The sequence below is a fragment of the Bubalus bubalis genome, chromosome 24, assembly GCF_019923935.1.
Source record: "Bubalus bubalis isolate 160015118507 breed Murrah chromosome 24, NDDB_SH_1, whole genome shotgun sequence".
Classification (NCBI taxonomy): Eukaryota; Metazoa; Chordata; class Mammalia; order Artiodactyla; family Bovidae; genus Bubalus; species Bubalus bubalis.
Window position 1 is genome coordinate 14,753,527 of NC_059180.1, and position 27,802 is coordinate 14,781,328.

The 27,802-nt window shown below is 50.5% G+C and overlaps 3 protein-coding genes across 7 annotated transcripts in view; 1 reads left to right on the top strand and 2 right to left on the bottom strand.

The window, feature by feature from the left end:
- LOC102392484 (alpha hemoglobin stabilizing protein) lies at positions 1-6,125 on the bottom strand. 4 transcript variants are annotated; one of them, XM_044936212.2, is made up of 5 exons: positions 5,986-6,125; positions 1,749-1,955; positions 840-909; positions 607-681; positions 1-365 (listed from the first exon to the last, which is right to left on the bottom strand). In XM_044936212.2, exons 2-5 carry the CDS (start codon positions 1,832-1,834, stop codon positions 162-164), a joined length of 435 nt encoding a protein of 144 aa, XP_044792147.2. In that variant the 5' UTR covers positions 1,835-1,955; positions 5,986-6,125; the 3' UTR covers positions 1-161. The 4 variants fall into 4 exon arrangements, with proteins under 4 accessions (XP_044792147.2, XP_025131163.2, XP_044792149.2 ...); XM_025275378.3 differs by lacking the exon at positions 1,749-1,955 and having other exon boundaries at positions 840-968; positions 5,986-6,124; XM_044936214.2 differs by lacking the exon at positions 1,749-1,955 and having other exon boundaries at positions 5,986-6,122.
- RUSF1 (RUS family member 1) lies at positions 6,114-21,822 on the top strand. The gene is made up of 13 exons (XM_025275376.3): positions 6,114-6,527; positions 6,744-6,858; positions 10,895-10,940; positions 12,546-12,578; positions 12,660-12,765; positions 15,101-15,202; positions 17,439-17,509; positions 17,589-17,773; positions 17,855-17,912; positions 18,842-18,912; positions 19,598-19,741; positions 19,851-19,928; positions 20,424-21,822. Exons 1-13 carry the CDS (start codon positions 6,246-6,248, stop codon positions 20,519-20,521), a joined length of 1,389 nt encoding a protein of 462 aa, XP_025131161.3. The 5' UTR covers positions 6,114-6,245; the 3' UTR covers positions 20,522-21,822.
- The window catches only part of SLC5A2 (solute carrier family 5 member 2), a 14,302-nt gene continuing 7,087 nt past the window's right edge, over positions 20,588-27,802 (bottom strand). Inside the window, exons 5-14 of one of the 2 annotated variants that reach the window (XM_006070367.4) lie at positions 24,935-25,040; positions 24,036-24,116; positions 23,655-23,884; positions 23,198-23,333; positions 22,869-22,976; positions 22,590-22,740; positions 22,309-22,477; positions 22,016-22,231; positions 21,127-21,256; positions 20,588-21,039 (exon numbers count right to left, since the gene is read on the bottom strand). In XM_006070367.4, the coding sequence (XP_006070429.4) occupies positions 20,813-21,039; positions 21,127-21,256; positions 22,016-22,231; positions 22,309-22,477; positions 22,590-22,740; positions 22,869-22,976; positions 23,198-23,333; positions 23,655-23,884; positions 24,036-24,116; positions 24,935-25,040 (1,554 nt within the window). In that variant the 3' untranslated portion in view covers positions 20,588-20,812. Of the gene's footprint in view, positions 21,257-22,015; positions 22,232-22,308; positions 22,478-22,589; positions 22,741-22,868; positions 22,977-23,197; positions 23,334-23,654; positions 23,885-24,035; positions 24,117-24,934; positions 25,041-27,802 lie in introns of both variants that reach the window. The other variant, XM_025275371.3, reaches the window with a different exon arrangement.

Below are 27,802 nucleotides of genomic sequence, written 5' to 3' on the forward strand. Positions count from 1 at the left end.
ACCACCACAACCAGAACTGGTCTTTATTGAGGTGTCAGGGTGCAGCAACACCATGAAGGAGCAGAGCCCAAAGACTAGAACACAGAGGCAGCGTTTGAGGGTTTCTTAGACTTGCAGCCTGGGTCTCTGGGCTAGGAGAAAGGCAGCGTGTGAGGGGCTGCTCACGAGGACTTCAGGAAGTTCCTATATTTGTCCAGGAAAGAGGCAGACAGGGTATTGAGCTCTTGCCGAAACTCCTGCAGAGCCTTGTCCTGCTCCTGTTGCTCTCCCGACAGCTGCTTCTTGTAATAGTTGATGTAAAAGCTCACCCAGTCATTCACCACAGTCACCATGGCTTCCTCAGAGATGGCAGGATCACTGAAGACCTGGAGGGGACGTAGGGTGGGGGGCGATCAGAATTTGGCAAAGGAGACCCGGCTCAGACATGTGATTCAGGAATAACCACCAACTCTGACCTCCTTTTTGCTCTGATTTGTATTCCCTGTCTCTCATGGTTTCCATCAAGTCCACCATTACCCTCCCCGTTCCAAGTTATTCTCCTTTCTCTGTCCTTGCCCACCTCCCAACACTTCAGGCCTGTCCTCTGAAACAGAGCACCAGGCTTACCTGCTGATTTAGCAGGATGTTGAATTCCTTTAATCCTTTGGAAATGAGATCCTTATTGGTCTGAATAAGGGCCATCTGCGTGGTTAGAGAAAGAGATGAAATTTAAATATCCTTTTCTCCCAATCTCCTCACTCCCACCCGAGGATCCCTGGTGCCCTGCAGGGTCACTTCCCCTACACCACCTTTCTGACTCTGAACTGCCCTGAGATCACATTTCTCCCCAGCTGGCTCACCTTCAAGTCCAACGGTGCTGTGTAGGTCTCAGCCACACTTTTCAGGCTCTGGCTTTCCCTCTGTGCCAAGCTAGATGTAGACAAGGGGTCCAGTGTCAGCCAAAGAGGGAAACGCCCTGCATTTCGGTCCTGAGGGAGGGTGATATGTTAACCAGGGGAGGGGAAGGAGGGAGAGGTTCCCCTGAAATTAGGAAGATAGCAAAGCCAAGAGAACAGATAAGTGGGGAGACCCAGAAAACCACATCAGGGACAGCCTTGCCCTCCCTGCCACATCCCAGAAGCCAGGTTCCAAAGCCTAACAAAATTAACAGTGACTGATCCCCCATTGCAAGACAAGCACTTTAAAAATCATCCCCCTACAAGTGATGGCAATTATTCTTCCAATTCATAGATGATATATTCATAGCAGCTAACATTACAGTGATGATTTGCGCGAGGCATTGTTTCAAGCAAGTATTAAGGTATTTATTCTTGGGAGTTCTCTGGAGGCCTAGGGGTTAGGATTCAGGGCTTTCAATGCTGTGGCCTAGGTTCAATCCCTGGTCAAGAAACTGAGATCCTGCAAGCCACACAGCATGGCATTAAAAAAAAAAACAACAAAAAAAAAACCCTCACAAAGTATGTATTCTTATAAAAGCTTCCATTAGGCCAGTTCCAATAACAGTCATAATTTTGCAGATGAGCCATTTGTAAGATGGGAGGACTGGATGCTACCAGGCTGAATTCCACTGGAATGGACACACATTTGTCTTATTCTCTACCATATCATCAGGTACTTGACAAAGCAAAAATACCCTTTTCCATCTTTAAAAATATTTTCCTAATGTTTTCCATTTTAATAGATTTTTTTCAAATTTCTAAATCACCATATACTAATTGAAATAAATGAAACATTATAAAAATACACACTGAAAAAATGGATCATTTTTGCTCCTTCCCCCGACAAAATAGCCAACATTAAAGAGATATGTATTTTCCGTCACATCTTTCTCCATTCAAAAACCAATGTTCAGGGACTTCCTTGGTAGTCCAGTGGTTGACTTTGCCTTCCAATGCAGGGGTTGTGGACTTCATCCGTGGTTCAATCTTTGGTTGGGGAGCTAACATCCCATATGTCTGGAGGCCAAAAAATGAAAACAGAAGCAATTCAAAAACAATAACAAATTCAATAAAGATTTTTAAAATGGTCCACATAAAAAAATCTTAAAAACAAACACCAGTGTTCACAGGCACCTGTACACTCAGTTTGTTGATATGCTTTTTGTTTATTCCATTATCTTAATTAACATACAGCAAAATTAACTTCCTTTTGGTATACAATGTATGGATTTCAATATGTAGATTAATGTAACTACTACCATAATCAGGACACAGAACATTTCCATCACCCCCCAAATTCCTATGTGCTCCCCACTCTGATCCCTGGTGGTTTAGTCGCTAGGTTGTGTCCGACTCTTGCAACCCCATGGACTGTAACTCACCAGGCTCCTCTGTCCATGGGATTTTTCAGGCAAGAATACTGGAGTGGTTGCCATTTCCTTCTCCAGGGGATCTGCCCAACCCAGGCATCAAACCCAGGTCTCCTGCACTGCAGGCAGATTCTGTACTGACTGAGCTATGTGGTAGTCCCCTCTTATCCCTAAACCCTGCCAACCACTGATCTATTTGCCATCACTACAGTTCAGTGTTTTTGAGGACGTCAATGCAGGAGACCCGGATTCGATCCCTGGGTTGGGAAGATCCACTGGAGAAGGGAATGGCTACCCACTCCAGTAGTCTTGCCTGGAGAATCCCCATGGACAGAGGAGCCTGGCGGGCTACAGTCCATAGGGTTACAGAGCTGGACATGACTGAGCAACTAACACACACTATGATGGAATCATACAGCATGTAACCTTTGAGACTGTCTTCTTTCACTCAGAATAATGCCCTCAAGCTCCATCCAAGTTGTTGTGAGTAACAGTGAGTGAGTTGTTCCATTCCATTGCTAAGTGTGTACTGCAAGGATGCACTGCTGCTGCTAAGTCGCTTCAGTCACGTCCGACTCTGTGCGACCCCATAGACGGCAGCCCACCAGGCTCCCCCGTCCCTGGGATTCACCAGGCAAGAAGACCGGAGTGGGTTGCCGTTTCCTTCTCCAATACATGGAAGTGAAAAGTGAAAGTGAAGTCGTTCAGTCGTCTCCGACTCTTTGGGACCCCATTTGCGACCCCATGGACTGCAGTCCACCAGGCTCCTCCATCCATGGGAGTTTCCAGGCAAGAGTACTGGAGTGGGGTGCCATCGCCTTCTCCGACAAGGATATACTAGATCTTGTTTATTCATTGACCCACTGGAGGATATTTGGATTGTTTGCAATTATTGGTAAGCATCAGTAGAATAGCTATAAATATTTGTGTACAGGTTTTTGTGTGAGCGTGTTTTTATTTATTTAGGGTAGAAAGGATTTGTTGCCACAGAGAGGAATAATCGCAATGCAACCTGACAAAGAACATGTATACAGAATTTAAAATTAACTCTGATAGTTCAATAAGATAATGCAGCTTTTTAAATGGCCAAAAGATTGGAACATGCACTTCACAAAGAAGATATGCAAATAGCCAATAAGCACATAAAGAGATATTCAACACTATTACTCACCAGGGAAATGCAAATGAAAGTTACAATGTGATACCACTACATACCAACTACAAGGACTAAAAGTTTAAAAGACTGATTAAGTGTTGGTAAGGATCTGAGAGAACTAGAATTCTCATACATTGCAAGTGGGAGTGTAAAATGAAAAGTCTGAAAGATAATTTGGCAATGTCTTATAAAGTTCAGCGTACATTGACCACATAACCCAGCAATCCCACTCCAAATGGAGTTAATAAGAAATGACCATACAAGTCTACAAAAGTACTTGCACGCAAGTGCAAATGTTCATAGCAGCTTTATCACAATAACTCAAAACTGGGGACAACCCCAAATATCTAATAACCAGTGAGTACATATACAAATTGTGGCATATTCATACAATGGAATACTACTCAGCAAGAAATAAGAAACAGATTAATCAACAGACGACTCAGCAATAAAAAGAAACATGCTGTACTCATGACAACATGGATGAATCTCAAAATCATTAGGCTGAGCAAAAGAAGCCCAAGCATAGAAGACATATACAGTGGAATTCCATTTCTACGAAATTCTACAATAAGCAAAAGTAATCTATAGTGGCAGAAAGCATTGTCAGTGGTTATCTGTGGCCAGAATACAAGAGTGGAGCTTAAAATGCAAATGTGCCAAAGGGAACTTTTTTAGATAGAAATATATATCTTCACTATGATGAGCATTCTCATACACTGTTAGTAGGAGTGTAAGTTGGTAAGGTTTTTTTCTTTTTCTTTTTGTTTAGACACATGGGCTTAGTAGCTCCAAGACATGTGGGATCTTCCTGAATCAGGGATCAAAATGTCTCCCACATTGGCAGCCGATTCTTTACCACTGAGCCACCAGGGAAGCTCCAGTATGATTTTTTAGAGGGATAATTTAACAATACTTGTTCAAATTTTAAAATACATAGGGCAGGGAGGGGAGAGTGAGATGAATTGAAAGAGTATCATTGACATATACACACTACCATTTGTAAGACAGATAGCTAGTGGGAAGCTGCAGTATAGCACAGGGTGCCCAGCTGAATGCTCTCTGATGACCTAGAGGAGTGGGATGGGGTGGGAGGGAGACTCAAGAGGGAGGGGATATACGTATACCTATAGCTGATTCACGTTGTTGTACAGCAGAAACGAACACAACACTGTAAAGTAATTATGGGGAATCTTTATAGAAACTGGCACATTCATACCAAGGTATGACTTGCAACTATTAAAATAATGAGACAGCTACACATGTGTTGATACGAAAAGGTATCGAAGATGTTCCATGAACTACAGTTAGAGCAGGCTACCTCAGGCTGAAAGTATGGCAGTGGGCATTAAATATTAAACTATATTTCTCTCTCTCTCTCAAATGGCAAACAGTGTTTACCTCTGGGCATTGACTGGTATCTGTTGAAAATGGAAAGAGGGATAAATGTCAAGGGAGAATTTGACCTTCTCCATCTACATTATCATTTGAATTATTTTACAATAAGAATGTATCCTTCTATTATTTTTATAATACTTAAAAAGAATACAAAATAGGGAATTCCTTCATGGTCCAGTGGTTAGGACTCTGCACTTTCACTGCAAACAGCCCGGGTTCCATCCCTGGTTGGGGAACTAAGATCCCATAAGCCACAGGGCCAGCCAAAAAGGAAAAAAAGATGATGTAGTTCTTAAACCATTAGCCTCCAGTTGGACTCGTGCCTCAGAGCCCAGAAGAGTAGCAGCTTCTTACTAAATAACTGTTGAATGACTAGGTGAACACTTGATGCTTTTCAGCTCTGTCTTCATCCGTTTGATGAAGTCCCATCAAACTCCAGTTTGGGTATGCAAACTCCAGTTTCCTTGTTCAAATGAGAAATAATACCTACAAGGGCTACTGAGAAAATAAATTCAATCATTTCACAAAAAGGTAGTTGGCACCTGATCTGTGTCAGGCCCTGGGACAAAGACAAAGTTCAGTGCCAAAGACAAAGTTCTTCTCCCCTGGGAGTTTATGTTCTAGTGGGGGCAGTGAGAGGATGAATCAGTAAAGTCTGAGCAATGGAGCAGGGCCTCATCTACAGAGCTCTGTGGGTCATGACAAGAAGTTCATATTTTATTTTATTCATTTATTTGGAAGGCTGAAGGGCAAAAAATTTCCAGTGGAGGGTCAGAGACACCAGAAGGAAAACAAACAAACAAAAAACCCACAAACCAACCAAAAGGGAATCTTAACGGGGCCTCTGCGATCATTTGGTTCAAGTTCTCAACACGCATGCATTCACTGATTCATAAATACCGTTCAGGCACCTACTACGTGTTGGGTACTAGGAACAGGAGTAAAATATAGTCTCTGTCCTCACAGCAGAGAAGGCACCTGAGGCCCAGAGGGGACACTGACTTGCCCAAGGCCACACAAGCTAAAAATTCTGTGGCTGCACTGGGTCAAAACCAATCCTCTAGGGACGCCCTCTTCCCTTGTCCCCATAACCGGAAGTCGTGGGTCACAGCAAAGCCAGTACCTCCAGCGTCTGGCGAGTCAAAGGGCTCCCGCGGCCCCAGACAAGATGCTACAAAGAACCAGGACGAGGAACGACCAGCCCCGGGAGGTCGAGGCAGGGCCGGGAGGCTGGAAAGGAACCATGTCGCTGGTTGAAATCAGACACAGAAGCAGGAGGCCCTTTTCGCGGAGGAAGATTGTCCCTCTGCAGCCGCCGTAGTGGAGCCGGAAGTGCCCTGTGGCCACGTTTCCCATCCTGCAGGGCTGAGGGAGGGTCTCGGGATGGCTGATGTGTTGTGCTCCGAGCAGTTCGGCTCCGGGGCGGCCCGGGGGTGCCGTGCCGCCCCCGACGGGAGCCTGCAGTGGGAGGCCTGGGGGCGCCGCTGGTGGGGGTTCTCCGGAGCCTTCACAGCGAAACCCGGAGGACGAGATGGGGGCAGAGGGGTGGCTCCCGGGACTGCCTCCCCACCTTTCTCCCGGCTGTTGGCCGTGTTCCTGCCTCAGGGCTTCCCCGATAGCGTCAGCCCGGACTACCTGCCCTACCAGCTGTGGGATTCCGTGCAGGTCAGCCTGGCCGACCGGGAAAGGGAGAGACACGTAGCCGGGGCAGGGGAGACAGAGCGCCACCTGTCCCTTCCCACTTACAGACTGGACACTGAGACCCAGAGACGAGCTGTGACACGTCCCAGGCCACACACCCCGGTGATGTGGGGCTGATGATAGATCTCAGACCTCCATGAACCTACGTTTAGTCCTCACCCCACTTATTTTCTTCTCCAGGCCTTTGCTTCCAGCCTCTCGGGCTCCCTGGCCACCCACGCAGTCTTGCTGGGCATAGGGGTAGGGGACGCAAAAGCCTCTGTTTCAGCTGCCACGGCCACCTGGCTCGTGAAAGGTGAGCTGGGCCCCTGAAGTCTCACCCATCGCTCGTCTCAGCCCTGCCATCATCTCTGTCGTCTTTTTCCTTCGACGGGGAAGCCCAACCCCTCCTTTTCCCTTCTCCCAGTGTTGTGACATCTAGCTCTGAGCTGTGATGAGTATGTTTATGCATTCCTGTCTGATTAAATCCAGGAGCCAAGTCTCCCCGGTTCCTCGAAGAGTGCCTTGTACCGTTTAAAAGCAAAATTCAACTGAGTAAAACATTTGTGTTGTCTTTATTGACAACTGATGAATAACACAGGGCAGGAATACCCTTATCCCGCCCACCAGCCTTGAACCTGCACTTTGTTCCCCATACATGCTGTTCAGTGTCCCTTAATCATCTGGAGCCCAGATCCCTAAGCAAAACGTTCCCCTTCCCTTGACTCCTCATCTGTGGAGGACTGCCTACAAGTTCAAGTATTGAATAAAACTGCCAACTGCCGGGGGTTTGGGAAATTAGTTAATTCTAGAAAAAAACAATTTTGTAATAGGTCCTGAGTGGCAGAGAGGAAGTTTGGGTAAGAATGAAAGGTGTTTTGGATCCTCTGGGAAAGTAGATGATCTATAAATAATAACTATATTAACCATCTGTTGATTGTATACTGGTTTTTGAAAAACCATTAGCAGGGGTGGGGAGTGCACAGAGATACAGTTTGGTGCCATGCCCTCTAGAGAGTGAAGCAGAAAAGAAGAAGGGAACTGTTTTCCATCAGGAGGGCCCTTGGTTGTCTCTTCCATCCTTTGTCTTTCACTGTTGTTCCCAGTGGGGATTTCAATCAGACCCAAGGCTCATTGCTCCTAGTGTCAGCCTGGCCACGGCTCTGGTGAGCCTCCCTGGATCTTTTGAAGAATCTGGAGGCTCCTGCTTGTACCCTTAGCATTAACCAAACTGTCCAAATGTAAGTCACCTCTGGAAAGAAGCTCTTTCTCTGAGAGTACATGTCAGTGGAAAAGTGGTGGTGATCTGTGGCTCTTGTTTGAGTTGTCTCTTCTTTTAATAATATTAATAATAGTTCCTGCACAGTACTTATTATGTACCAGTCTTTGTTTGTTTGTTTGTTTGTTTTTAAATTTTGGCTGTTCTGGCTCTTCATTGAGCATGAAGGCTTTCTCTAGTTGCCGAGCACAGGCTCCAGAGCCTGAGGGCTCAGTAGTTGCAGCTCACAGGCTTAGGTATGTGGGATAGCAGTTCCCTGACCAGGAATCAAATTTGTATCCCCTGCATTTGAAGGCAGAATCTTAACTGCTGGACCACCAGGGAAGTCTCAATATACCAGTCTTTAAATGTATTGATTCAGCATTCACAATAGCTCTGAGATGGGTGTTGTCATTGTGTCCAATTTGTAGACGGGGAAACTGAGACATAGAACAGTAACTTGCCCAGGGTCACAGCCAGTAAGTGGTGGGGCTTGGATTTGAACCCAGCAGTTTTAGTTGTAGGGTACATTTTCATACCTCCACACTGTTTAATTTGGATCTTTTCTATTGCACCCCTGTGGCTTAAGTGTTTGGAATGCAGCGGGTGCTGGGGTCAGTAGTTTCGTGTCATTTCTAAGCACTCTAGTCTAATCACCAACATATTTATATATGTCTTCAGCTCAGGCAGGTTATTAAGAAAAAAACAAGACCATTTTAAGACGAAAAAACAGCCACTTACTATAAAGCCTGTTGTTGACATTAAAAGAAGCCCCATTCATTAGAAAGGATGTTACATACTTGTTTCCATCAAACATGAGAAATTTGCATGCAGAACTTTACATAAAAAACTCCCTTGGAATTTTTTGATATGGTCATTTTTAGTTACAGGTCTCTTTATGGAACATGATGTTAACTGTCATAACTAGTGATATTAATACTACGAGCAGCCAGTATTTTGACAGCCTGCTGTGTGCCAGGCATTTTGCACACTGACATGTAATATATAGCGTAATCTCTGCAACAGCCATACTGGGTAGATGCTTTTATGAATTCCTTTTCCAGAGGGGGAAGCTGGGACACAGAGAGGTTTAGCAATTTGCCTATGGTCACAGGGCCAAGATTTGGACCCACACTGACGGACTCCTGTGTCCTACATTTTTAAAAAATTGAAGGATAATTGTTTTATGGAATTTTGTTGTCTTCTGTTGAATATCAACATGAGTCAGCCATAGGTATACATATGTCCCCTCCTACTTTTTTTTTAGCAGCTGTTTTTTTAAAAATCATTTATTTTTGGCTGTGCTAGGTCTTCGCTGTTGGCAGACTTTTCTCTAGTTGCGGCAAGCGGGGGCTACTCTCTAGTTCTGGTGCACGGACTTCTCTTGTTGCAGAGCCTGGACCCTAGGCACACAGGCTCAGTAATGGGATCTTTCCAGACCAGGGATCAAACCTATGTCTCCTGCACTGGGAGGTGGTTTCTTTGCTACTGAGCCACCAGGGAAGCCCCTGTGTCCCACTCTTAACCACCATACCCTTTTGCCAGTTAGAGTTTTCAGAGGGAGCCAAGTACAATTTGTGGACAGCTGATCCCTTACTAGGATTCAGAAGTTTTTAGATCTTGCAGCTCAGCTAATTGTAAGTGAGGCAAAGAGGACCAGGTCAGAATTAAGTTTCCTAGAGTGGTGTACTGAAGAAGGAAATGGCAACCCACTCCAGTGTTCTTGCCTGGAGAATCCCAGGGACGGGGGAGCCTGGTGGGCTGCCGTCTATGGGGTCGCACAGAGTCGGACACGACTGAAGCAACTTAGCAGCAGCCGCAGCAGAGTGGTGTACAGTGTAGACTTTGAAAGACAGCGAGGCTGTGTGTCAGTATTGTGCCCTAGCGCCAGCCTCCACAGCTGACGAGGGCTTTGCACATGGCCTCCAATAGAGTGGTCCCCTTGTCAGGTGTGTATGTCCTTCATCATGGTTGCTGTCTGCTTTTGAGCCTGGAACCATGACTCTCTGGTTCACTGTGGTCTGCTACACCCCGCCACACATACACCTCCTGGCCAGACCCTCACGTAGTGCCTGGCACACAGTAGGGAGCCAGTAAGCCCTTGTGCAAATGAAAGTCTAGTGGATTCCAGAAATTTCTCTGACTTACCCCAGCCTGAGGAAGCATATACTCCCAGCTCTCTTGTCACTAACCTGCAGTTCAAATCCTTTTCATTTATTTATACTCTAATGACCATCTGTGAACCCACTGCCCAACCTAATAGCTAGAATATCAACAATAACCTCTGAACTTTCCAGAGCGTTTCCTGCTTTTATAAAAAAAATAGTTTTACCATATTGATATATATACCTCAACACTATAGTTTCAGTTGTCTTCAAGCTTTATGAAGAGCATTTGTTCAGTCACTAAGTCGTGTTTGAATCTTTGCCATCCCGTAGACTGCAGCACACCAGGCCTCCCTATCCTTCACCATCTCCCAGAGTTTGCTCAGACTCGTGTCCATTGAGTCAGTGATGCCATCCAACCATCTCTTCCTCTGTTGCCCCCTTCTCCTGTCTTCAATCTTTCCCAGCATCAGGGTCTTTTCTTTAATGAAAGCATCAGGAATTTTTTTCTTTTACAAACAGCATATTGTGCTGTATGTAGTCTTCGTGCTGTATGTAGTCTTCATGACTGACTTTTTCATGTAGGATGATGATACTAGGATCCATCCATGCTGATGTGAGTAGTTGTGGTCCATTGGATTTTCATAGCTATCTAATATGCCCCTGAGTAAATGACCCAGAATTCATTTATGCATTCTCCTGTTGGTGAGCATTTGGTGTCCAACCTAATAGTTTTTTGATATTATAAACAGTGCTGCGAAGAATCCTTCTGGTCCATGTCTCTTGATGTGTGTGGGTACCTAGTTCTCTGGGGTACGTGCTGAGGGACTACTAAGTCTAGGCACTTCTGACCCCATCATGCAGCTAGAACTTATTAAACTGGACTAAGCTCCCAAAGGCAGTGACCCAAGATGGAAAGCCATCTTGGTGCCAGGCCCCACAGCACCCAAGGCTCTTGCTTGTTCCTTACCAATGCTTCTTTCCCCCAGATTCAACTGGCATGCTGGGCCGCATCGTCTTTGCCTGGTGGATGGGGTGAGTTTTTCTTCCTGATCCTCAGAGTCATGTCTGTCTCAGCCCTGGCTGTGTTTTCAGCTCCGCCTCTTTCCTACCCATCTCCAAGGGAGGGGAAATTTATCAGGTACATCAGAGCTAAGGAGTCTTTAATGAGTACCCAGTACAGGTGCCTTCCTGGGGTCACCAAGCAGTGAAGCCACAGAGCCACTGCCGGGATGAGATCTGCCTTTAAGAGCACTGATTGGCCCCTCTGCTGCCCATCATGGGAAAAACAGAGGGAGCCAGGATGCTCTGAGCATCCTTTGCTGGTTTGTTAAAAGAGATGCCTGGGTGGGACAGTGCTCAGCTCAAAAGGAATGACCCTCCTGCAGTGTGGTGGCTTAGATACGTGGTTGAATTGTAGAGAGTGGGCTTGGGGAGGTCATCGGAATCCCTGTCCTACATGGGATACATGTCACCATCTATCCAGAAGGGACTGAGGGCCTTGTGCTGCCTGCTTCCTCTTCTGGTCAGTACTGGAAGGACCTCAGGAATGATTTAATATCTGCCATCAATCGTGGTTGTGAGGTGCAGCGAGCTAGTGTATCTAAAGTGCTTAGCACGTAATCAGTGCTCAGCGAATGCCAGCCGCGATTACCAGCCCAAACTGGGCCTCACCAGCTCTCTGTGTATCCTCTCTAATCCTTCTAATAACTGTGTAGAGTAGGATCGAATGTGTACCTTGTCCAGATGTAAAATAGACCAGGTCACAGAGCTTGTAGCTGGTGAGATGGGATTTGAACCTAAAGCCTATACTCTTTCTGAGGCATCGGAGCCCCCATGTTCTAGTCCTGCCTTTGTCATGTATTAGTTCCCTCAGGAGTTCTCCATGTGCACCCCATGCCTTACCCAGGAATGCTTTCTTTCTGTCTAGATTTCAAAGTCAGGGTCAGTGTTAATGCTGTAAAGTCTAAGCTCGCCCAAGGGCTATAATGTCTCCTGCCACTGGGATCTTGGAGAAGGGGTCCCTGGGGGTTTGTACAAGGGTCCAGGAGTCACTCCACCTGCAGAGGAGGGAACTGTCCATGGTGTCACGAAATAGAGATGTTCTAGGTTGGGTGTCAGAGCTGGCTCTTTCTCTTGGCTGTTCTACCCCCATTCTCCACATGATCTGAGGGAAGTCCTACCCTTCTCCAGGCTGGTTGTCTGTAACACGCAGGGTAGCATTTACGCTAAATGTAGTGCTTACAGAATATGCGGGTTTCTTGCTGGGTACCCTCTGAAGCAGGAGGAAGAGAGGAGGGCAGATGGCAGAGGAACCCAGGGATGGCCTCTTTCCTAGGAGGGTCAGGGGATGGGGAGCAGCCACGGGACAATCAGTTTTTTCCTTCGGTGCCTGATGGGTTAGTAAGGGGGAAATGTGAGTGACCACTGAATGTGAGTAACCACTCGTAACCACGGTCCTTCCTGCTGATGGTGGCATTTCAGGCAGCAGTGACAGTGTGGGGACAGAAGTCTGGCTGGGGTGTGGGTTCTTCTTCTGAGCCCTTGGACCTTCCCAAGTCCTGAGGATGGCCCGCACTGCCCACAGGATGTGTTTTCCCCTTAAATCCAAATTGTTGACCAATGTCTTCTCCCCCATAGGAGCAAAATGGACTGTAATGCCAAGCAGTGGAGGTGAGAAGGGGCTGGAACTGAGGAGAGGGGAGTCTTCTAGCATGAAGGTCTCTGACCTCTGACCCTGTATCCCTTCCCCAGGCTTTTTGCTGACATCCTCAACGACATCGCCATGTTCCTCGAGATAATGGCTCCCATTTTGCCCTTCTGTTTCACCATAACCATCTGCATCAGCAACCTGGCCAAGGTACCCATCTTGGGGCACCCCTATACCCAAGATTCCTGCCCTAGTGGTGCTTTGTGGGGGCTCACTTGGAGCCCCAAGGGCAGCCCAGCCTGGGCCCTGTGTTCAAGGCACTTCTAAAAGAGTGAAAAAGTTCAGATGTTTCTTCTCAGACCCAGCAGTGTATTCTGATCCTCCTCTCCAGCCAGACACCCTCTAGAGTCTGAGATGGTCTAAGGTGGTGTCTGGAGCCGGGGGTGGGTGAGGGACCTCTGAGCAAGAGATAGAACAGGGGATCCATTGTCAACACCGTGGGACCAGCCCTCTATCCACCTTTCATTCTTTCCATAAAATATTTAGAGTGTCTGCTGCATGTTTGACACAGAACACAGGCCCTCCCATCTTTGAAAGAAAGCTACACGTAATTAAATATTTATTGAATGATAGCTATAGGTATTCCAGATGAGAAGTATAGGGGCTGCAGGAGGGTTCAGCAGGGACTCTGGCCTGCTCAGGGGATGTAGGAAGGTCTTCCCTGAGAGTGGGCCCTGAAGAATGAGTGTGAGCTGCAGGGTGGGCCTTGTGGGCAGAAAGAGCACTGCAGGTCAAAGTCAATGGCAAGACAAGAGTGCAGACCAGACAGTGAGGCTGGAGGGGCAAGTGGGGTGAATCTGGGCTCCTCCTCTCTGCCAGGCCGCTCACCCTGGTGGTTCCTTCAGGTTGGCCTCATCCGAAGATGGAACCTGAGGCCCAGCCTGTCTTCCCCACAGGGTTAAATACCAGACGCAGAGCAAAGAGTCAGGAAGACATGTAATTGATCTCCCTGGCAATCCAGTGGTTAAGATTCCACACTTCCACCACAGGAGGCTTGGTGTTCGATCCCTGGTTAGGGAAGTTCTGCATGCCTTGTGGTGTGGCAAAAAAAAAAAAAAAAAAAAAAGAGCTAAGACCTATCACAAAGGCCCAACCATCCCTTCAAAATCATGTGTGTTATTCCACATGGCATGACTGACATTTAGGAGCCGACAGCTCTTCAAGGTGGAGGCCACTGAGCTCCCTGGCCCAGGACTGAATGCTGTGAGCACCCCGCCCCCTTGAGGGCAGGAAACCCCAGAGGAAAAAAAGATTGTGACGTCTGCCAAAATACTGCATTGAGCTCTGCTCTGAGGGCCTCAGTCTCTTCATCTGTTAAATAAGGGACTCCAACACGGCTGTGAGCTTCCCCCTCTGCCCTTCCCACCCCTCTCCAGGGTTCTAGTCTCCAGTGACCAGAACTTCCATCCCCCAGATGCAACAACCAGAAGCCTGGCTATCATCCATGCCTTCGCCTCCTCCCCCTGTCACCTGTCACCCTCACCTAAGCCTCCATTCAAGACTGTATTTTCCCCTCTTAAATCTCTCCAGTCCTTTTATGACTGCATCCCCATGTCACCTGGTGGATCCTTGTTGCTTAAAAAAAAAAGCACAGTAATTTTCCGAGGTCATCTCCCTGAATCTGTTATCACCCCTCTTCAGTCCTCAGAGCAACCCCATAGTCCTTATTAGAGTGGAAATCAAATCAGGTCAATACCCTGCCTGTTGCTCTTGGTATAAAGACCTTAATGAGACTTTTGTGGTTCTGTGTGATCAGGTCCCCACCCATCACCGCAGCCTCCTTTCATACCTCATTCCTCTTACCTTTGAACAAATGCTGACCATGTCATCACTGGTTTATTTGTTTACTATCTGATGATTTCTAAGTTCCAGGAGGGCAGCAGTTGTATCTGAAGTCTACCACAGCACCAAAATGTGTATCTAACATCTAAGAGACTTGACAAATGAATGAAAGCCTTCAGTGGTCCTAGTCGATGAGCTCTCCCATCTCAGAGGGAGAGCCCTAGGTGGTCAGGGCCACTGGTGTGGGTTTTGAACTGGCCTGGAAGGCTTGGCTAGGCCTCGACTGGGGCAGGAAGAAAGTGGAGTTAGTTCCAGGCAGGGAGAACGTAAGCGCCAAGTTGCAAGCCAGACTGGGCCTGGGAGCTCCCCCAGGGGAGGAGGCAGCTAAAGCAGACACTGGAGGCTGGGGAAGTTCTGGATTAAAAATGGCCTTCGGGTCTCCACCTTGGGGGAAGAAAGTGAGTTTCTTCTCCACAGGGTGGCATGGCAGGCACACCTTTAGTTTTCTCCTGGAACAAGACAGGGGAGGTGGGCCTAGTGGAAATGCGGGGTGAGAATGGACAGCATTCAGGGTTTCACTGTGGGGTGGCCTGAGGCCTACCTTTTTCAAGCTGGTTTGAGCCATTTGTTTGCTCACCCCCAGAAACGCTTGTGTTGCCGCAGCTCACAGCCCCTCTGACTTTTACTCTCCCTTTCCCCCCAGTGCCTCGTGGGTGTGGCTGGTGGGGCCACTCGGGCCGCATTGACCATGCATCAGGCCCGGAGAAACAACATGGCCGACGTGTCAGCCAAGGATGGCAGCCAGGTGAGCGGCCGAGTCGGAGGGAAGGGGCGGGGCACAGTGTGGGAATAGGAAGTGACGCAGCTGAGGGCTCCAGGGCAGCGCTGGGAGACAGGCGGGAGGAGGCGTCGGTGAGTCTTCGGACAGGTCATCAGCTGTGAGGGCTCCGACTCTGTGGCAACAAGTCCAGGCCCTGCCCGCTGCCCCTGTGGCCAGGAGTGACCCCTGCCCTGGACCTCGTCCTCTTTAAGCAGAGCCTCACCCTGTGAGGTACGTGTTCTGACCACGTGAGACCCTACATGTTAAAGCTCCTGGCAAGTTAGAAAGTGAGGTGCCTAGAGTCACTGGCCTGAGGCTTCCCCCTGGCAGCGTAGCAGGCCCTTCCCGCCCAGCCCCTCGCCTGACCAAAGGAGCCTGGAGTGGGGATGGGGACATTCCTAGGTCCAAACCCTTAAGGAATGGGATCCCTCTGTACCCCCCGCCCCCGTGCTAAGTGCTTATGTAAATTGTTTAACTCACACCAAGCCTCTAAGATAGATACTATTATTATCTCCATTTTACAGATGTGGAAAGTGAGGCCCAGGGAGGTCACAAGTGTGACACGGGGTTCTTTGACATTGAAGCAATTTAGAAACATTTATTCTTGAGACTTCCCTGGTGGTCCAGTGGTTAAGACTCCGTACCAGTACAGGGGCCTGGGTTCTATCCCTGATCAGGGAACTCAGCTCCCACATGCTGGGGTGAGGGTGGGGGGCATGGCCAAAACAAACAAACAAAAAACCTCTGTTCTCTCCAATCCTACTTTGTGGCCTTCTCTTATATGATTCTGTGAAATAGAACTTCATTTAAAAAAAATTAAAACTGTTTTCAATCATATTAACACAAGTTCTTTTTTTTTTTTGCCATGCTGTACAGCATTTGGGATCTTAGTTCCCTGACCAGGAATTGAACCTGTGCCCCCTACATTGGGAGCAGAGTCTTAACCACTGGACCACCAGAGAAGTCCCAACACAATTTAATATTTTTTAAGCATTAACCATGTGCCAAGTATTTCGTTTGTCTGAACTCATGAAATCCTTACAATGGATTCATGCAGGGTGTCATTGTCACCGCTCCACAGCTGAGGCAAAAAAGACCCAGAAAGGTTGATTCTCCCTGGGTCCCCCTGGGCTTGTCCCTTCTCTCAAGAAATGGTTGAACGAGTTCTTCCCTATTGTCTTTCCAAAGTTGTTAGGGAGTGAGTACACCAGGCCCAGGTCTTTAGGATCTCCCAGCCCCGTGCTTGCTGTCTCGCCTGCTCTCTTTCTAACCTCTAGCCCCTTCCACCCCAGGCCTATTTTCCAGGGCCCCGGGGCTTCCTCAGTTCACAGAGGCGGTAAGGTCACTGGGGTACCCGAGACCGGTGCTCAGCCCGGGACCAGGCCCCTGCTTTCTGAAGCTGTTGCTTTGCTGCCCACTCCGTGTGGCTGCTGGAGATGACTGTTCTCACCCTGGGGAGGGCCCTCTGTTCCTGAGCTCCCAAGGCCCCTGATCCCCAGTTTACACCCACAGCCCACCCCTCTGCACCAGGACCACCTATCCCAGGGACCCCCATAGTCAGGGACCCCAGTTCAGACTTCTCCTCCCTCCTGATGAGTTGGGGGTTGTGGCCATGGGTCTTTTCCCCTAAGGTAGGCTCAGTCAGGCCATCTTGGGCCATCAGTGGGGTCTGATAACATTGATTTTCCAGGGAAGTTGGGATTTTGTGCATTTCTTCCTAGGTTCGTTGACCTCTTTGCAGAAGTGTCTGCCTGTTATTGCATACCAAGGGGCTGGGGGGGATCGGCCTCTTTTTTTGTTGGCCACACCATGCAGCATGTAGATTCTTAGTTCCCTGACCAGGCATTGAACCCATGGCTCCTGCAGTGTAAGCATGGAGTCCTAACCACTGGACCGCCAGGGAAGTCCCAGATCAACCTTTTTAAACCACCAAATAAAGTCATTCTTCTCTGTGGACACTTACTTGCCTGAGTGTAGGGCTACACAAGTGATGTTTGCAAAACAAAGAAATGTTCCACGGGCATTGCATCTAGCTGGACAGAGAAGCAGATGGTATCTCAAAGGATGGCTCACTCATCAAAAATGTTAAAAATTTCCTAGGCACCCATATTGGTGTAGGGAGCATCTGGGGCAGGGAGGACTATGGTGAAAGGCACTCAGGGATGTTCAGTTTGGCCTGGAGGGGAGCCCTCCAGCTCCCAACCCCTCTGCCATTTTCCAGGAGACGCTGGTAAACCTGACGGGGCTCCTGGTTAGCCTTTTGATGCTGCCCCTGGTGTCCGATAGCCCCAGGTAAGCCGGGATCTAAGGCAGGGAGGAGGCGCCCAGCTGGGCCTCTGCTCCCACGGACCAGCTCACTCTCTTGCCCCAGCTTAAGCCTCGGCTGTTTCTTCTTCCTCACTGCCCTGCACATCTACGCCAACTACCGAGCGGTCCGGGCCCTTGTCATAGAGACCTTGAATGAACAGCGGCTCTGGCTGGTCCTGAGGCACTTCCTTCAGCGGGGAGAGGTACTTGGCCCCACATCAGCCAATCAGATGGAGCCACTGTGGACAGGTGACCCAACCCCTTGGGCTCAAGTCTTATGTCTCCTAGCTCCTTCCTCTGCCTGGGCATCCTGACTCCAGCTTCCCACAGGTTTCTGGTCATCTGTGTCTCTATCCTTGGGGGCCCCCCTACACCGCGTGACGTCCAGGTGAGTGTCCCAACATCTCCCAACCATCACCGCTGTCACCCTTCCCCCCATGTGCTCCTTGTTCTTTTTTTTTTTTTTTTAATAAGTGTATTTATTTATTTTTGGTTGGGTCTTTTGGTCATTGCTGCATGGGCTTTTCCCTAGTTGCAGAGAGCAGGGGCTACTCTCTAGTTGCAGTGTGGGGGCTTCTCATTGTGGTGGCTTCTCTTGTTGCAGAGACGGACTTTAGGGTTCGAGGGCATCGTAGTTGCGGTACTTGGGCTCAGCAGTTGCAGCTCCCAGGTTGTAGAGCACAGGCTCAGTAGTTGTGGCACACAGGCTTAGCTGCCCCGTGGCATGTGGGCTCTTCTGGATCAGGGATCGAAGCCATGTCTCCTGCATTGGCAGGCGGATTCTTTACCACTGAGCCACCAGGGAAGCCTGTGCTCCTTGTTCTGATTATCACTTGCCTCCCCTGACCAAGCCCTACCTCCCAGGTTCTTCATTTCTATTGGTGGTAGGCGGGGGTGGGGGGGTGGTATCACTGTGGGTGCTTGAGGGCAGGCGGTGTATAACATGAATATGTGGGATCTTAGTTCCCTGACCAGGGATTGAACCCATGCTCCTTGTAGTAGGAGCACTAGAGAAATCCCAGATTGGCCTTTCTGAACCACCAAATAAAGTAGTTCTACTCTGTGGATGTTTACTTGCCTGAGTGTAGGGCTACTCAAGTGACTCTTGTAAGACAAAGAAGACATGTTTGTTGATGTGTTTGTTGGATGCAGGAAGAAAGGAAGGGTTGATGCCGGGGAGGGTAACAGCTGAGGGGCGGATGGGAAAGAGGTGCAGGACAGTTCAGGTTAACAGTTAGGTGGCTGTGCAGTGACTGGATGGTCATGCCTGCTTTGTCTTCTCCCCCGCCACTGACTGCACACTCTTGTTTCCTTCAGTGTCTCTGAGCTGCAGCAGCTGGTTGAGGGGCACCAAGAACCCTACCTCCTTCGCTGGGACCAGTCACGAAGTAAGTGTGCGGTGTTCTCCCAGCTTCAGACTCACCCTCCTGGGCTCAGCCTCTCATTCCTTCAGCCCCTGGGCCCCAAGCTCTGGACGCACGCTGGACAGTTCGGAGTCTGCCTGCTGTCCTCAAAGGAGCTTGAAGCTGAGATTGAATCCATTCAAATTGTATAGCTGCATGCCCCTGTAAAGTTCCCTTGAGCACTCTGTAAAGTGGAGCTAATAATACCTGTCTTATTATCTGCAGGGTTTTTATGAGGATCAGAAAAGGCAATTATATAAAAGCACTTTTACATTGCAGCACATACAAATGAGATTGTGACCTTTGGTTCTCTCTTAGGAACCTCTTTCGTCTCCTATTCAGGTCACCTCTTGAGGAAGCAGGCACTAAAGTTTAATGGTCTGCTGGTTGTGTGTTAAAAGATGCTTATTCTCACTAACTATTAAAGACATGCAAGATAAGCCCACCTCAGGGAGCTGCTTTGAAGTTGTATCTTGGAAATTGGGCATTTTAGCTTGGCCAGAGCACTGGGGAGTGACAGGAGATGAAGTTGGAAAGGAAAGGGTGGGAGTTGGCCTTTCATGCCAGGCCAAGGCCTTTGGGCCAGACAGGGATGAAGCAGGCTGGTAGGCCTGAGAGAGTTTCAGATTTAGCCCCTCCCTGGAATCACTCTGTCCCTGGGTCTCTCCAGACCAGGTACAGGTTGTCTTGAGTCAGATGGCAGGACCTGAAGCCATTCTAAGGGCTGCCACTCACGGGCTGGTGCTTGGAGCCCTGTGGGGAGATGGACCCCTCCCAGAAGAGCTGGAGGAACTGAGGAACCAAGCACGGGCAGGTAAATGCCTCGCAGTCCAGGCTGCTTCTGACCAAAGCTGGGTGGAGAGGGGAAGGACCCTGTTCGGCTTGGGACACCTGGGAGCTTCTGGTTCTTCGCCCCTGTCCAGGTCCTGAGAAAGAGAGCTGGGTCATTGTCAGGGAGACATACCAAGTGCTGGACAAGCTCTTCCCAAAGTTCTTGAAAGGTAACATCCTTCTGCTCCACGGCTCCTGGACCTTCTCCCCAGAGGCCCTGCCTAGCCCCATCCCGACCCCTCTATCTGGGAGGTGGAAGACCTGGATTTCTCTCTGTGATCTCAAGTCTGGGTCTCAGTTTCCCTGTCTGCAGGACGGGGAGGTTAGGACGGTCTGTGAGGCACTCAGTGTTGACAGACTATGGAAGCCCAGTTGGCACTGGAGAGAGGAGTGAGGTGGTGGGTTCTGGGGGAGGGGGAAGGCTCACAAATTACTTATGATGATCTTTCATTTAGCCCCTACTCCATTCTAGCCCTTTCCCCTCTGCTGCTTAGTGAAATCATACGGCAACCAGATGAGGTTTTAGCCTCATTTTACACCAGAGATCACCCCGCAGAGGCAAGGGGAGCCTGAGCAGTACACCCAGCCCGTGCTGCACCTTACCCCTCTCCCCAGGGTTAGCCCAGAGTCTCCCCCACAGCACCACCCCTCTGCCCTCTCCCCAGGTCTACAGGATTCGGGCTGGAGCACTGAGAAGCACCAGCTAGAGGTGGATGAGTGGAGGGCCACGTGGCTCCTGTGCCCAGAAAAGAAGGTCTTGTGAGCAGCCCCGCCGGAGGCCCAGGTCTCAGGACAGGGGCTTGGAACAAGGACACTCTGGCTGCAGCAGGACTAGGCAACGCAGCTTTATTTGTTCTTAGGGGAACTACAGTGGCCAGCTGGCCAAGGCCTCACAGGGTGTGGCTATGGACTGGGTCCCAGGCAGAAACAAGGCAGAGAGTAGGGGTCCCGGGGCCTCCCCACTACTCTCTGGCCCCAGGCCCTTCTCACTGCAGCTGGCTCCCCACCCCTACTCATCTAAGGCTGTGGCTCAGAGTGTCCAACACAGTGGGCCTCAGGCGTAAAAGCCCCAGAGGAATGTGGCCACGGCCATCATGAGCAGGGCGTTGAGGTTGACCACGCGGGCCCAGCGTGGGTCCTCACTGATGTCCTCCAGCCGCCTGGCTGCAGCAGCCGTCTCTTCCTGGGTAGGGCTTGGGGGGCTGCCCGCCCCACCCCTGCTCACGCCACAGAACCAGAGCAGGCACTTCCGCAACAGGCCTGGCCTTGGGGGCGGGGGCGCTGGGAGAAGTTGAGGCCTGATAGTGAGTCTGAGGACACTCTGCTCCCGCAGCTCCCCCGCCGCAACTCCCGGGGGCAGTGCCTTACCCTCCATCTCCACTGCGTGCTCAGGGCGCCCGTTCTGCACGGGGGCTGCGGTCGGACCTTCTAGCTCCTCAGCATCCAGGTCCTCCCTCTCTTCCTTGCTGTGCCGGAGACTGAAAACCAGGCGGTAGAGCTGGGGAAGGAGGGAGCAGGGGCCGAGTGGGAGGCTGTCCCCCGACCCTGCCCCAGAGCAGGTCTCCCGTCCACACCAGCACTCTCTCACGTCTCTCTGTCCAACCTGCACAGCAGCTCGGGACCACCTTCCATGGCTGCCCTCAGGCTAAACCCAAGCTGCTCAACTAAGTGTTTAAAAACTCTTGGCCCTGCTCTGCCCTCGGCTTCATCACCCCCATGTCCCCCATCTACACTCACAATTCAATTCTAGTACTTTAGTCTTCCAGTCCTGCCAATGCCGTGTTCCTCCCTGCGGGTGTTTGCTCCCAGGGCTTCCTCTTGCTGCCTTTGCCCCTTCTGCACCTGTGGAGTCCTGCCCCTCCTTCTGGGCCCCGGCTCTTTTGTCCTGTTCCCCAATCAGCTCTGCTCTGGGGCACCCACCTTCCTGCAGCACAAGACCAAGCCCTTTGGGGGCTTTTGGGGTAGTACTCGGTCCCTCCCGGCCACCACTCAGGCCAAAACTCTGGGGGGCTTTCATCTCCCCCGTGATCTTCAGGCCACCTCCAAACCACCTCAAATAAACTTGATTTGAATCAAAACATTGTGCTTGCTTTGCAAGGAAAGCTTCAAACTGGACTCCTTGGTCTGTCCTCACCAAACCTCCTTACAGACATCAGGTCCTCCCCACTGGGAGTCGTGGGAAGCAGACTGCAGCCTCGGGCTGGAGAGGGGCCACACCCACCCGCGTTTAGTGCTCCCACGGGAGGCCTGCACTTACGTGCTTGCGCGGGATGGGCGGTGTGCACAGCGAGACCACGAGGGTGAGGAGGCCGGAGCAGACGAAGAGCAGGATGGCGAAGTAGAGGTAGTGGACGCGGCAGAGGAGAGCGGGGCACCCCGAGGGGCGCACGCAGCTGCCGGAGCCGAAGGAGAACTCGGGAACCAGGCGTGCCAGGCCCATCAGCAGGCCCCCGATCAGTCCCCAGAAGGCGCCCTGCGGGGCCGGAGAGCGCGTCAGCCTCCACGGGAGTCCAAGTCCGGCCCCAGCGCCCGATGTGCACACACGCTCACCTTCTCGTTGACGCGGGGCACGAAGAGCGCCAACACGAAGACGGCCGACACCGGCGGCGCCAGGTAGCTGGAGACCGACTGGATGTAATCGAAGAGCTGCCCGCCCTGCGCCGCCTGCACCACGGGCAGCCAGGCCACCGACACGGCCACGATGAACACCACCCAGAGCCTGCGGTGGGCGGCCATCGGGAGGTTTCACCCAGGACCCGGTCTCCCCCTGTCCCTACTGCCCCTCCCCCGGGGCCGAGTCGTGGGGCCGGAGATGGAAAACCCAGGCCCACCGTCCTACTAGCAGCAGCTCGCGGTCGCCTGCGCGGGGCCGCAGGCGCGTGTAGATGTCCATGGTGAAGAGTGTGCTGCTGCTGTTGAAGATGGAGGCCAGCGAGGACATGAGCGCCGCCAGCATGACCGCCAGCATGAGTCCGCGCAGACCTGCGGGAGGACTGGAGCCGTGAGCATGCGGTCGCGAGGGGGCGACCGGAGGGTGTGGGCTGGGCGAGGGGTGACTCCCTCGCACTGGCGCCTATGGACATGGAGGGCAACCCGGGGACCGCCCTTACCATTGGGCATGAGCTTCACGACGAGCCGCGGGTAGGCGATGTTGGAGCAGCCCACCTCGGTGCCGCACACGCGCTTACACACCTCGGGCACCACACACGCCACTTCGTCTGCGGGAAGGAGGGCGCCACGCGGCTAGGGCGGGGCCGGGTCTGAAACTTCGGATCGCCCAAGTGGGGACCGGGAATCCCAGTGGAGAGATGGGATCCCCAGGTGGGAGGCGGGACTGGGTGGCCCAAATCTTCGGACGGGAACGGAATTGGGAGACTCCACTGAGAAAGGGGCTGGATGCGGCTCAGGATTCGGGGGCGGGGCGGGTTGCAGACGTTACCCGGGTAAAGAACGCGGCTGATCATTCCAGGCATGACCATGAGGAACATGGGCATCAGCTTCAAGTAGCCGCACAGGATGCAGCCCGCCTTGATGTGGGTGAGGTTTTTCCCAGCCAGGCAGCGCTGCACTATAACCTGCGACGAGGAGCTTTCAAACTACCTGCGTCCAGTCCCGGGTAAGTCGCCGTCTCTCTGGCCTTGCCCCAAGACGCCTCTCTAATCCGGGCCCCGCCTCTGGCCCCTCGAGGTGGACAAATCAGTTCCAAGAACGGACCTTGCCCCTTGGATCCGCCTGCATCTGGGTAGGTCTATTTGACAGGCCTCCCCCCCGCCCCCCACCTCGGACCACTCCTTCCACCTGGCTTCCCAGGTGGGTTCAGGCTCCACCCATCTCAGCTCGGCACCCCCGCAGGTTCTATCCCGGCCTCCCATCCCGCCGCAGCCCCGACCCCTCACCTGGTCGCTGCACCAGTACCAGCTGGACACGATAGTAAGCCCCAGAAACAGCGCGGGCCATGGCAGGTCCCCCGTCACAGGGTCCCGGAGCAGGTGGTAGGAGTCCGGCCGGGGTCGATAGCAGGAGCTGGAGATGTTGCCCACGGCCGGATCCTCGGATACCGTCAGGGACGTCACTGCCCGCAAGTATTTGTCGAAAAGCCCCGAATACCCGCCCACCTCGTGGAAGGCTGTGAGGGCACGGCCGTCAGGGGACCCGGCGCCCGCGACAAGGCCCTCCCTCGGACCACCCCGCCTAAGACGCGCGATGTCCCTGCTCCCGAGTGGAGAGCTCTGCGAGCTGCGCCCTCCGCGCCCCTCTGCCATGGGCTGAGCCTGTACCGTAACCCATGAGGACGAAGGCCCCCGCGAGAATGACGAAGGTCTGCACCGTGTCCGTGTACATCAGCGCCGCCAGCCCTCCTGCAACCGGCCTGGGTCAGGGGGCACAGCCCAGACAGGCTGCCTCTAGTACACAGACTGTCTTTGCGGGGAATTGGAAAAGGGTTCCCCCTTTCCAATTAATTTTCCTGGAGGGCAAATTTCAAAATGATGACCCATTCTCCGAGCTCTTGCACTCCGGTGTCAGGAGGCAGGGCTGGGTGAGCACAGTGGGGCTGAGTTTCGGGCTTCACGGATGCCAGGTGCCCCCCGTGTAGGACCTCCACTACAGGCCCTCCTCTAAGTCCAGGTTTTCTCGTGTATGTAACAGAAGGAGGTGATCCTGTAAGGTCCAATTCTCAGTTCCATCCCACCCCGAGGGGCCGGGCCGTACAGCCGGACTTGGCACCAGGCCCCGCCCACTCTGGGCCAGCGTCAGGCCTCAGACCCTACCCCGGGCTCCCTGGGCCTACACTGGGATTGGTGAGCTATCCTGGAGTCTGGCCAAGTCCACTCTCCCCCCGCCAGAAGTTAATAAAAACTTAAGTCTTCCTTGTTGTCCAAGCCCAAGAGGGGCTCGGAGCTATGAACTTCCGGACCAATCCAAGGAACGTGGGGGCGGAAGGAGGAGGAGGTAGAGGGAGGGGGTAGAGGGTCGGGGCGGGGGAGGTGTAGTTTGCTTTCCAAAGACTTAGATCCTTCTGCTCACATCACACTTAACTTCTCCAGCCTTCTATTTTTGGTGACTCCTCTAAGCCCCGCCCACACTCCACATCCCTAGCACGGTTCTCTTCCCTAAGCCCCGCCTACAGTCCACGCCCCTAGCACGGCTCCCTTCCCTAAGACCCCGCCCCCGCCACCTGTCACAGTGTAGATCATGGTGATGCCCAGGAGCGCGATGACGGAGGCATAGATGTTCCAACCCAGAGCCTGTTGAATGAATACTGCCCCGGAGAACATGTCCACCTTGGGGGAAGGAACGAGCGTGCAGGTCAGGATCCAGGCGCCAGGGTGGGGACCCAGGTCCACCTCCTGCCCAGAATCACGACCCAAAACTTTTGGGTCACTTTTGGGCCAAACTTTTGGCCACACCTCAAAAGTGCCCTTATTTTTTGATACCTCCCACTATGGCTGTTTTCCTCTATTTCTTTGCATTGGTCGCTGAGGAAGGCTTTCCTATCTCTTCTTGCTCTTCTTTGGAACTCTACATTCAGATGCTTATATCTTTCCTTTTCTCCTTTGCTTTTTGCTTCTCTTCTTTTCACAGCTATTTGTAAGGCCTCCTCAGACAGCCATTTTGCTTTTTTGCATTTCTTTTCCATGGGGATGGTCTTGATCCCTGTCTCCTGTACAATGTCACGAGCCTCCATCCATAGTTCATCAGGCACTCTATCTATCAGATCTAGTCCCTTAAATCTATTTCTCACTTCCACTGTATAATCATAAGGGATTTGATTTAGGTCATACCAGAAGGGTCTAGTGGTTTTCCCTACTTTCTTCAATTTAAGTCTGGATTTGGCAATAAGGAGTTCATAATCTGAGCCACAGTCAGCTCCTGGTCTTGTTTTTGTTGACTGTATAGAGCTTCTCCATCTTTGGCTGTAAAGAATATAATCAATCTGATTTTGGTGTTGACCATCTGGTGATGTCCATGTGTAGAGTCTTCTCTTGTGTTGTTGGAAGAGGGTGTTTGCTATGACCAGTGCATTTTCTTGGCAAAACTCTATTAGTCTTTGCCCTGCTTCATTCCGTATTCCAAGGCCAAATTTGCCTGTTACTCCAGGTATTTATTCACTTCCTACTTTTGCCTTCCAGTCCCCTATAATGAAAAGGACATCTTTTTTGGGTGTTAGTTCTAAAAGGTCTTGCAGGTCTTCATAGAACCGTTCAACTTCAGCTTCTTCAGAGTTACTGGTTGGGGCATAGACTTGGATTACTGTGATATTGAATGGTTTGCCTTGGAAACGAACAGAGATCATTCTGTCATTTTTGAGATTGCATCCAAGTACTGCATTTCGGACTCTTTTGTTGACGATGATGGCTACTCCATTCTTCTAAAGGAATTCCTGCCCACAGTAGTAGATATAATGGTCATCTGAGTTAAATTCACCCATTTCAGTCCATTTTAGTTCACTGATTCCTAGAACGTTGACACTCACTCTTGCCATCTCCTGTTTGACCACTTCCAATTTGCATTCATTCATGGACCTGACATTCCAGGTTCCTATGTAATATTGCTCTTTACAGCATCCGACCAATGCAAAGAAATAGAGGAAAACAACAGATTGGGAAAGACTAGAGATCTCTTCAAGAAAATTAGAGCTACCAAGGGAACATTTCATGCAAAGATGGGCTTGATATAGGACAGAAATGGTATGGACCTAACAGAAGCAGAAGATATTAAGAAGAGGTGGCAGGAATACACAGAAGAACTGTACAAAAAAGATCTTCACAACCAAGATAATCACGATGGTGTGATCACTCACCTAGAGCCAGACATTCTGGAATGTGAAGTCAAGTGGGCCTTAGAAAGCATCACTACAAATAAAGCTAGTGGAGGTGATGGAATTCCAGTTGAGCTATTTCAAATCCTGAAAGATGATGCTGTGAAAGTGCTGCACTCAATATGCCAGCAAATTTGGAAAACTCAGCAGTGGCCACAGGACTGGAAAAGGTCAGTTTTCATTCCAATCCCAAAGAAAGGCAATGCTAAAGAATGCTCAAACTACCGCACAATTGCACTCATCTCACATGCTAGTAAAGTAATGCTCAAAATTCTCCAAGCCAGGCTTCAGCAATACGTGAACTGTGAACTTCCAGATGTTCAAGCTGGTTTTAGAAAAGGCAGAGGAACCAGAGATCAAATTGCCAACATCCGCTGGATCATGGAAAAAGCAAGAGAGTTCCAGAAAAACATCTATTTCTGCTTTATTGACTATGCCAAAGCCTTTGTGTGGATCACAATCAACTGCGGAAAATTCTGAAAGAGATGGGAATACCAGACCACCTGACCTGCCTCTTGAGAAACCTATATGCAGGTCAGGAAGCAACAGTTAGAACTGGATGTGGAACAAAAGACTGGTTCCAAATAGGAAGGAGTACGTCAAGGCTGTATATTGTCACCATATTTAACTTCTATGCAGAGTACATCATGAGAAACACTGGGCTAGAAGAAGCATAAGCTGGAATCAAGATTGCTGGGAGAAATATCAATAACCTCAGATATGCAGATGACACCACCCCAAAAGCCTCTTGATGAAAGTGAAAGTGGAGAGTGAAAAAGTTGGCTTAAAGCTCAACATTCAGAAAACAAAGATCATGGCATCTGGTCCCATCACTTCATGGGAAATAGATGGGGAAACAGTGGAAACAGTGTCAGACTTTATTTTTCTGGGCTCCAAAATCACTGCAGATGGTGACTGCAGCCATGAAATTAAAAGACGCTTACTCCTTGGAAGGAAAGTTATGTCCAACCTAGATAGCATATTGAAAAGCAGAGCCATTATTTGCCAACAAAGGTCCGTCTAGTCAAGGCTATGGTTTCTCCAATGGTCATGTATGGATGTGAGAGTTGGACTGTGAAGAAGGCTGAGTGCTGAAGAATTGATGCTTTTGAACTGTGGTATTGGAGAAGACTCTTGAGAGTCCCTTGGACTGCAAGGAGATCCAACCAGTCTCCAGGCTGAAAGAGATCAGCCCTGGGATTTCTTTGGAAGGAATGATGCTAA